The 10,153-nt window shown below is 58.4% G+C and overlaps 2 protein-coding genes across 10 annotated transcripts in view; both read right to left on the bottom strand.

Annotated features, from left to right (window-relative positions):
• ATF6 (activating transcription factor 6) overlaps window positions 1-639 on the bottom strand; it is a 74,070-nt gene extending 73,431 nt beyond the window's left edge. For all 3 annotated transcript variants that reach the window (XM_082052569.1, XM_082052568.1, XM_082052567.1), the window contains exons 1-2: window positions 537-639; window positions 377-453 (exon numbers count right to left, since the gene is read on the bottom strand). In XM_082052569.1, the coding sequence (XP_081908695.1) occupies window positions 377-453; window positions 537-606 (147 nt within the window). In that variant the 5' untranslated portion in view covers window positions 607-639. The remainder of the gene's footprint in view (window positions 1-376; window positions 454-536) is intronic.
• Window positions 640-814: 175 nt separating this feature from the next.
• On the bottom strand, window positions 815-9,951 carry SELP (selectin P). Of its 7 annotated transcripts, none has more exons than XM_082052999.1 (17): window positions 9,828-9,951; window positions 9,302-9,392; window positions 6,967-7,356; window positions 6,762-6,869; window positions 6,468-6,650; window positions 4,955-5,140; window positions 4,636-4,821; window positions 4,312-4,497; window positions 4,002-4,187; window positions 3,683-3,868; window positions 3,361-3,546; window positions 3,024-3,209; window positions 2,710-2,895; window positions 2,319-2,504; window positions 2,047-2,169; window positions 1,607-1,637; window positions 815-1,402 (listed from the first exon to the last, which is right to left on the bottom strand). In XM_082052999.1, exons 1-17 carry the CDS (start codon window positions 9,849-9,851, stop codon window positions 1,348-1,350), a joined length of 2,679 nt encoding a protein of 892 aa, XP_081909125.1. In that variant the 5' UTR covers window positions 9,852-9,951; the 3' UTR covers window positions 815-1,347. The 7 variants fall into 7 exon arrangements, with proteins under 7 accessions (XP_081909125.1, XP_081909126.1, XP_081909127.1 ...); XM_082053000.1 differs by having other exon boundaries at window positions 1,583-1,637; XM_082053001.1 differs by lacking the exon at window positions 4,312-4,497.
• Window positions 9,952-10,153: the final 202 nt, after the last annotated feature.

Raw genomic sequence — 10,153 nt, forward strand, 5'->3', positions numbered from 1 at the left:
CTCCTTATGTTCTCAACTTGCCTCATAAAAGGAGGCTGAGAAAGCCTACGGACTGCACAGAAATTAGTATCTGCAGGCTAGGATGAAGAAAAGGTTCATCAGAACACACTTACAAGAAGAAAGACCAAACAGCACAGCCTGAGCTGTGCAGCATTGTCAGAACTTTCACCTCCAGCTCTGCCCTGGCTTTTAAATCGTCAGCTCTGATACGGACAGTTTATTACCAGACCGACAGCTCCGCAGCCATGGCGGGGTGCCGGGGTGACGTCTGCGGCGCCCGTCGCTTCGCCAGCTCCAGCGTCCACGAAACCCACCGCGCTGACCCCGCGGGACCCTCGGCCCGGGGGCACCCTGGCCTCCCGCCCCCCGTACTCACGTCGGGCTCGTCCCTCGGGGCCTCCCGCGGCTCCGCAGCGCCCAGCAGCTCGCTCAGCTCCTCTCCCAGCACCGCCTCTGCGGGAGAGACAGCGGCCTCAGCGCCGGCCCGGCCCCCGCAGGGAGCCCCCAGCGCCCGGCCCCGCGCCCCCCGCGCTCACCCCAGTCCAGGCCGCCCCCCGAGGCCGGCAGCAGCCCCGCCGGCTCCCACTCGGCCTCCGCCGCCGCCATCGCTTCCGCTTTCCTCTCGAAAACTACGTCTCCTTCCGGGCAGCGCCCCGCCTCGCCTACGGCGGCCGCCGGCGGACACACGGCTTGCCGGCGACCTCCGGGCGCGTGTGGGTCCCCCACAGTGGGTGCTCGCGCCGGAGCTTCGGCTCCAGCCCCCGCGGTCTGAGCCGGGCCCGTCCCCACCCGCGCCCAGGCACACGAAGGCGGCTCGTTAGACACAGACGTTTATTAAGGCCCTGCTGACACAAGCCCGTGGCCGGAAGCGCGAGTGGGGGGAGCCGCGAGGAAATGTCCATGGGGAGAGGGGCAGCTCCGTGCGAGGAAGGGCTGGCAGCAGGTGACGGAGGCGGCACACGGCCCCTGGTCCGTCTTCGGTATCCTTGACGCGTGGGTGGTGCAGGCGGGCAGCTCCACTCCCCGCGTGGGTCGGGGCTGCAGCCGGGGGCGTGAGGCCCCCGTAGGTCCCGGCGGCGGCTCCTGCTGGGGCTGCAACGCTGGGGACAGGCTGGGGTTCGGTCAGGGCGACGCTGGAAGCACGGGGGAGGCGGAGCTGGTGTCACCCCCTCAGTAAAAAGCAGCGGGTCTCCCCTTCTCCTGCCCGGGGTGTCCCCACCTGGCAGCAGCCCAGCCCGGAGCGCAGCTGCCCGGGGACTGTCGATGTAAGACTCCCAGACGTGGGGAGATGGCTTCCAGCACGCTGTAAGGGCACACGGTGCCGCACGCATCTCAGCACCTCTCACCTCACAGGTTGGCGTCATACGCTGCGTTGGTGAAGATGCCCGGTGATCCCAGGTCACTGGAAGACAGACATGAGGGTGGCATCTTGGGGGTGAGGGCAAAAGTGTGAAGGGCACGGGTTAGAACAGCCCCATACCCACTGAAGATGCTCTCACTGCCTATGCAAGCAGCCGCACATGGGCAGAGCTGGGTGACACAGGGTGACTGCAGGGCTATGAGGGGCACAGTGCAGACCCACCTTCCTGCAGAGCATGGCTCTCACCTGGTGGGGTTCAGGAGCTTCTTCTTCTCCTCTGATAATGGTGTCAAATGTCCACATGGGTAGTACAGATAAAAAAGAAATAACCAGATTTGTTTAGTGAAGTACTTGAGAAGCTGCAGAAGCAGTGTCTGAAATGGAACCGAGTGTGACAAGCACAGGATGGAGCAGGGAGGGGGACCTGGAACAATCGCCACCTTTCCCTTTCCAATTAAGATGTTTTTCTGGCTCTGCACTCCAAACCTGGCTGCTGACACTTCCAGCTGGACAGACACCAAGGAGGTACTGCCAGACCAAAGCAACTTGCAGCAAATAAAATGTGTACTGAGACAGTCAAACTGTTAAACTCATCGATCATCCCACCCTCTCCTGGCACACTGTAACCCCCTGGTCCAAGAGCCCCAAGCGAAAGTGATGGTGGGTTGCAGAAGGCATTTCTGTACCTCTGTTGCTGAGCCGCTTGGCAAGGAGGGCAATGAGCGTTCCTGAGAGCACGATGCCGGCTACTGCCAGAGCCGTGCCGCTGCTGTAAGCCAGGACTTGCTTTAAGAAGGGGGCACCATCCTCTGAAACAGGTCCACAGACCCACAAGTTAGAAAGTTGTCAGAAGGACTTCACAGCACACAGGCTGCTGGGGTGCCCCCCCACCCCATTCAAGATGTGCTGTAGGAAGCCAGACCCCATAGTGCAAGAAGAGCAGGGGGTCCCACCATACCTGCACAGACAGGGGGATGCCTGGTCCAGTTCCCTGTGGCTGCGCACCTGAGCACCTCTGCTCCCATCCGAACAAACCCCTCCTCGCAGGAAAAGGTGCACGTGGAGTTGTACGTGAAGTTCCCATGCACGTGAGAGCAGCTCAGCTGGCCTCTGCTGGGGGGCTCCAGCGCCGGGCAGCTGATGGCTGGAGATAAAGCACAGTGGATAAAGATAGCACAGATAAAGCATAGTGGATACATCAATAGGACAGGACTGCTGGATGGGACATGTGGGCTGCGGAGGCAGAGGATGAGCTGCCATGGACTAGGGGTGCTAAGGAGAAAGGGGTGCTGGGGAAAGCAGTCTGCTACAGCAGGGCACTTCCAGACTCGTGTGACCACAAAATCTACCTATGCATTGTGGGGTGTCTCCTGTCCAGGTCCCCATGGCCGTGCACTCGCGTTTCTCTGGCCCCATCAGCACAAATCCGGTCTGGCAGGAGAAGGCACACATGGAGCCAAAGGAGAAGTTCCCATGGAGGTGGAAGCAGGCAGCCTGGCCCATCTTGGGACTGGCTAGGGCTGAGCATTTGATGGCTGCAAGTGTAAAGAGGCACACTTAAATCAGGAACCTGGGAGACTACACTGCTGGGACTAAGAGACTGGGGAACATCCCAGTGTCACCCCAACGCCAGAAACACCCTGAGCTCTAGCTGCAGCTCTACCTTCACAGCGTGGGGCATCCCCAGTCCAGGTCCCCGCGGCCATGCACTCGCGGCTCTCCGGCCCCATCAGCACAAACCCCGTCTGGCAGGAGAAGGCACACACAGAGCCAAAGGCAAAGTCCCCGTGGGGGTGAGAGCAATTCAGCTGTCCCCAGTCTGGAGCACTGAGCTCTGGACAGGTGATGGCTGCAGGGATAGAGATACACTTCAAATAGGAGCCTGTGGACTATGAGGCTAAACTGCTGGGACCAGAGGACTAAGACACCCAAGAACATCTTGGGGACAACACGATGCTTGTGCTGAATGCAGGACAGCAGCTCTAGAGCAGCAGCTCTACCTTCACAGCGTGGAGTGTCCCCAGTCCAGGTCCCCATGGCCGTGCACTTAAGGCTGTCCAGCCCTGTCAGTGCAAACCCTGTTTGGCAGGAGAAGGCACATGTGGAGCCAAAGGCAAAGTCCCCATGGAGGTGGGAGCAGTTCAGGTGTCCCCAGTCTGGAGCGCTGAGCACCGGGCAGGCAATGGCTGCAGGGTAAATAGGCATACTTCAAATAGGAGCCCGTGGACTATGAGGCTAAACAGTTGGAATGAGAGGTCCAAGACACCAGAAAACATCTCATGGTCACCCCAAAGCCTGTGACACCTTGCACAGCATCTCTACCTTTGCATCGTGGGGCATCCCCAGTCCAAGTCCCCATGGCTGTGCACTCTTGGCTCTCCAGTCCTGTCAGCGCAAACCCTGTCTCGCAGGAGAAGACACACATGGAGCCGAAGGCAAAGTTCCCATTCAGATGGGAGCAGTTCATCTTTCCTCGGTCTGGAGCACTGAGCACCGGGCAAGTGATAGCTGCAGAGATAGAAATATACTCCAAGTGGGAGCCTGGGTACTGCAAGGCTAAACTGCTGGGACCTAGATGCTGGGGTGACATTAGGATGTTCCCTGGGATCAGTGACACCCTGAGCTCTAGCAGCAGCAATACCTTCACAACGTGGGGTGTCCCCAGTCCAGCTCCCCATGGCCGTGCACTCACGGCTCTCTGGCCCCATCAGTGCAAACCCCATCTGGCAGGAGAAGGCACACGTGGAGCCAAAGGTGAAGTCCCCGTGGAGATGGGAGCAGTTCAGCTGTCCTCGGACTGGAGCACTGAGCACTGGGCAGGTGATGGCTGCAGGGAGAAATACACTTCAAGCAGGAACCTGGGAGACTACACTGCTGGGACCAAGAGACTGGGGAACATCCCAGTGTCACCCCAACGCCAGTGACACCCTGAGCTCTAGCAGCAGCTCTACCTTCACAGCGTGGGGCATCCCCAGTCCAGGTCCCTGTGGCCGTGCACTCACGGCTTTCCAGACCTGTCAGCACAAACCCTGTCTGGCAGGAGAAGACACATGTGGAGCCAAAGGCAAAGTCCCCATGGAGGTGGGAGCAGTTCAGCTGTCCCCAGTCTGGAGCGCTGAGCACCGGGCAGGCGATGGCTGCAGGGTAAATAAGCACACTTCAAATAGGAGCCTGTGGACTATGAGGCTAAACTCCTCTTGTAATAGAGGACCAAGACACCCGAGAACATCCCATGGTCACTCCAAGGCCTGTGACACCTTGCATGGCAACTCTACCTTCACAGCGTGGAGTGTCCCCAGTCCAGGTCCCCATGGCTGTGCACTCACGGCTCTCTGACCCCATCAGTGCAAACCCTGTCTGGCAGGAGAAGGCACACGTGGAGCCAAAGGCAAAGTTCCCGTTGAGGTGGGAACAGTTCAGCTGTCCCCAGTCTGGCGCGCTGAGCATGGGGCAGGTGATGACTGCAGGGCAAAGAGGCACACTTCAAGTAGAAGCTTGGGGACTGGGAGACTAAACTGCTGGACCAAGAGGCTGGGGAAAATCCCAGTGTCACCCCAAGGCCAGTGACACTCTGAGCTCTAGCAGCAGCTCTACCTTCACAGCGTGGGGCATCCCCAGTCCAGGTCCCTGTGGCCGTGCACTCACGGCTTTCCAGACCTGTCAGCACAAACCCCGTCTGGCAGGAGAAGACACACGTGGAGCCAAAGGCAAAATCCCCATGAAGATGGGAGCAGTTCAGCTGTCCCCGGTCTGGTGCACTGAGCGCTGGGCAGGAGATGGCTGCAATGGGAGAGCAGGTCTCAGAGACAGGATAGAGGAGGTTAAATCTAGGGATTAAGAGTTGAATCCCAGTCAAACAAAACATTCTATGGTGACATGTCTTCCATTTACCTTTCTCACCCAGACAAGTCTCACCTCTTCAAAAGCAGTAATAATGTAGCTGGTACAATGATTTTTCTGCTGTAGGAGTTATTTCCTGAGGGGTGGGGAGCAGTTGCTGTTCTGCCAGAGCCCTGTTTATCCCCTGCACTGCCCCATGTTGCAGCCCCCAGGACAAAGGACCATGGCTGCTGCAGTTCTGCTCGCCACCCTCCCTGCCTCCATCCTTGTCACAGCGGCAGGGGGAAGGACACCTTGGTGGCTCTCTGGCTGTAGAGGGCCGGTGTTGGATGACTATGATAGCTGCAGGTGCATGTGCCAGTCTCCCCAGGCTGTGCCTGGCATGCTCCACTGTGTGCCAGGGCAGCGCTCCATGTTTGCTGGAGCAAGTGGCTACACATATAGAGACACACCCTGCCCTCCTCTTGACCCCTCCTGCTGGGTCACCCAATAGAGGGGGCCCCTATGCGTGTCCTGTGTCTGCTCCAGTTCTCAACTCATCCCGTATTGTGCAAGGCTGCAGATGCGCCACACAGTGGTGCAGGGAAGGTGGAGCAGTGCCCTCACACGCCCCCAAAAAGCCAAGCACCTCTCTGGGGCACCCAACACCTGGTTGCAACCCTCGAGCCACTGACAGGAAGACTTGCCCTGCCTCTGCAGGGTAACATACCACAACTTTCTCTCCTTTGTGGCTTCCTGCCCTGCTCTGTCCCTCCCAGCTTGTATCTAACCTCATCTCACGGGTCCTCACCCCCACTCAAGGCAGCCCAGTCTGCCAGGATCCACCCTTCCCACAGCCGGAGGTTGGCAGTCCCCCTTCACCCTTCTCTGAGGACCCCCAAGATGCTGAGCACCTTCCCAAGGTGGTTTGCGGTGGGCTTGGGGAGATGCAGACTGTGCCACCGAGGTGACAGAGGTGCCAAGACACCCTCCTGCCCCCATGCTTGGTGCACACAGGGTGCTCACACCTGGGTGTGATTCAGGACAGTGAGCAAGTGCTGGGACAACCTGGGAGAGCAGGGGCCTTATCCAGAGCTCACAGCCACTCTGCCCATTGCAGCCTCATCAGGGAACTGCTCCCTGCATGCAGCACTGAGAGCTGCTTCCCTGAATGACAGGCGCACTGCAAGCCTAGCCCATTGCTTGCCTGAGCAGCTTTGCCCCCAAAAAGCATCAATGCCACATCAGTGTCACATCGCTGTGTCCCCCAGTCCCTGGCAGACCCTACCTGTGCAGGTGGGGGTCTCTGCAGACCACTGCTGGGAAGCCAGGCACCGCAGTGTGCCCACCCCTTGCTGCTCAAACCCCTCCTGGCACCCGAACACACAGGTGGAGTTGTAACTGAAGTCTCTGTAGGGATGGCTGCAGTTCATGTGTACTCCCTCTGGTTCCAGCTCAGCACACCGCACAACTGGGGGAGATGCAGCATCGCCAGCCCGTTAGGAGCATAAAGAACCTGTGCACTTTGCCACTGGGGCTTAGATGCCTGTCAGGGCAGGAGGGTTGGGAATGGGAGCCTCACCGTCCTCGCACTCAGGGCCATGGAATCCAGGGTAGCACTGGCAGCGGTAGCTCCCGATTGTCTCCACGCACTCGCCGCGCTGGCTGCACGAAAAGGGCTGGCAGGAAGCTGCGCACACAGAGGATGGTCAGCAGGAGCCACTGTCCACCCTGCCAAGGTCCCCAGCCCACCCAATCTGGCTCCGTGCTGCAGCACCTCCGCTCACCTTCATAGCACAGCGCCTTCTTCTTCTGCCTGCAGTTCTCGTCATTCCACTTGCCCGACTCCTGCTGCCGCTTGATGTAGATCTCCACACAGTCCTGGTTGGAGCGGCGGTTGTTGGGCTCTCCCGCTGCCCAGTTCTCCGCCTCTTTTGTCAGCACCTTCTTGGTGCCAACCCAGGTCCAGGTGCCACCCAGCTTGCGGATGCCGATCCAGTAGTAGCGCCTGTGGAAGGGCAGGCTCGCATTGAGGTATTCAATCTCCTGCTTGTTCTGGATTGCCACCAGGTCAGTGAAGAAGGTCTGGCAGTAGTTCCTGGCCTGCTCCCATGTGTAGTCGCCTTGGTCACTGTAGTGGTATGTCCAGGCACCCACCTCCACCCACGTCACTGCACCTGCGAGAGAGGATGGGGACCGGGATTGATGCAGAAAGGACGGGAACCCAGTCAGGGATGGGGTCCCTTGGGATATGAGGTTGGGGCTAGGGCTGGCCAAGAAATGCCACTGAGAGGACAGGGCAAAAGGACAAGAGCGGGTGAGAATGGGGCTCTAAGGGTATACAGAGACCTGGGTGGATCAAGGCATTGCAGAAGGAGCTGAGGTGGGACAGGGGTGAGGAAGGTGAGGGAGTAGGTGAAGTGAGGGATGGGTGAAGGCTGAGACGGGAAGCACAGGATGAGACAGGCAGAACACAGGTGGCAGGAGAGCCCCAAACAGTGATGCCAACCGCTCCTCCAGCCAAGGGGTGGAAGCCCAGCCCCACAGCCTCACACCCCTGGCCACAAAGGTTTCCCAAAGGGGAAAACCCAACATCAAGATGGTTCTTTAAAACATGATTCCTTCCTCAAGCACAGAAGTGTACCACTTCGGTTTTCTTGCTTTACACTTCTACATGAGACTCAGGTTGGAGCGAGACAGAGCAAGAAGCATGCCCTCATCCCCAAAAGCATTTGGATCCCCAGATGGTCTGAAGAGTCTTGTAAAACTCAGTATTGCAAAACAACATCTTGCAAAAGTCAAGTTCACATCCTGGTCATGCCCACCAGCCAGAGCAAAGCCAGAGATTAACTGGAACCCACACCCAGAAGCGAGGGGCACTTTACTGAAACCCTGTTCTTATTTACAGCGTTTCACACCACAACTTAGATGCAATCAAAGGGTTTTAGCCACCAAAAAAAAGCTTCCTCCCTCCTCCCCAAAAGCAGGTATCTCCACAACTGCAGAAACTGATACAAGGTTCGTATCTTCATCTGTGCTGAAAGTGAGATGGGGATCAAAGTTTTCTCCAAACAACCAGCCTGGGGTACCCTGTGTCTCAGGAGAGCATATCACACTCTGGTCATGCAGGCAGTGTTCTGGACATCACAGATTAGATGCAAATCTAGGGCTTCCCAAGTCTAATTAGGGCTCTAGTTTTGTCAATAATTACACATAATTCTAAGCAAAATTCCCATAATTTGTCCATATTTCCTTGTGAAAGGGTAAACTATCCACTTTGCTTAATAAAACCAAGTCTGAGGAAAATGTGGTCTTCAACAGCAGCTCTCGTCTTCATGCCTTTCGAGTCTGGGGCTGCAGGACAGAAGCTCAGGGCAGCTCTGGGAACCTGCCCTGTCCTCAGCTCCCACCTCAGCTCCCACCACCCATGTCCCAGCCCTCACTACCTCCCCTCCCACCTGCTGCTCTCGTGTGCCCCATCCCCAAACCAAGAAGGACCAAGGGGGCCTATCTGCTACATGCCCATCCTCCACATGCTTCCTACCTCTTTCCTCCAGCTCCACCAGTAACAACCTCTCTGTAGCACAGCTCATCCCTGTTCCTTCCCCTCAGCCTTATGTTACCTCTCCCAGCCCCAACCAGAGCTGAACCCTCAGGTAGGTGCTGTTTGCCTGTGTTTCAACCACTCCACTCCCCTGAGAGCCCCCCAAAGCTCCCCCCAGGACTCACCCACCACACTCAGGTTGCCTTTGCATTTTTGTTTCGCCCTCAGAGCTAAATCTCAGCCTCCTCCTGACAATTTTGCACTTGCCTCTGTTCCTTAGCTGTTCCTCAGCTCAGTCACGAAAGGTCCTTTGGAAAATAATCCATAAAGATCCTCCAGCTCACGGAGGATCTCTAGGGACAGAGCAGGCACCGGCAGGTTTTGCTCTGTGCGCTGCCAATATGTGAAGGAAATATCCTACAGGCAGCAAAACCAAATTAGTTTCTACTCTAATTTCTTTTCCTGATGTCAGTTAGAAGCTTTAACTCTGCGTGGTGCTACCTCAGCTGTACTCCCAGCCCTTCCTTGCACCTGCGGGTGCTGTGGCTACGTCTGTGCCCACCAAGCAGGCAGCTTACCCCATGCGATGGCAGTGATGGCCAGGTAGCAGATGTCACGGGAGCCCAGAGCCCGCGTTCTCCCAGCAGATCGCAGTCCCACAGCAGTGCCCTGCGTGCCAGGGAGGGAGGTGTGAGCATGTCTGTCCCAGGGGGGCTCATGCACCCCACTGTGCCCCCATGCCACACACCTGGTAGCCACAAGCTAGGTGCCATGTGCCACCGGTCAGGTACAGTTCTGCTGCAGAAGGGGTCCCCCACTTTTCAGGGGCTGTGCCTCCCATGCAATTCACTCCTGGGGAGCCCCAAAGTCCAGGGCATGCCCTGTGCCCCCAAGCCTCCCACCCCCCTGGGCTAGCATGTGCCTCTGCAGTGGCAGTGCCCTGTGCTCCTGGCACAGCCTTGTTGCCTGCAGCAGGCTCTCTGTCCCACAGGTCCCTGGCAGTGGCACTGGTTCCTGGCAGCACCTGCCCACAGCCCTGCCCTCCCCTACCCACCTTTGCTGAGCAGACCCCGATTCATCCCCACAGAAAGGAGCAGGACCTACCATGTCGGTGTCACGGACGCACATTGCCCAGCTGCTGGCAGTGTGAGGCACGTCTGGCCTGGGCGGGCAGTGGTGCTCGCACTTCCTCCGAGCACACGCAGCATCGCTCCCTGCCCTTGGCCTCTTCCCCTCCCACCCCAGCCCCGCTGCCAGCCCGCATCCTGCCCCACGCCTCCGCCTGCCCCGCCACAGGGCTCTCCCACCCCAACAGACTCCCCACTCCCAGCCCATGGCCAAAGCGGAACAGTGGGGTCAGCCCTGGCCATGGCTCTGGCAGGACTCAGCTCGTCACCTGCCCCACGGCGTGGGAGCTGGGTGCATCCCCA

Source organism: Streptopelia decaocto, assembly GCF_964273445.1.
Source record: "Streptopelia decaocto genome assembly, chromosome: 5".
Classification (NCBI taxonomy): Eukaryota; Metazoa; Chordata; class Aves; order Columbiformes; family Columbidae; genus Streptopelia; species Streptopelia decaocto.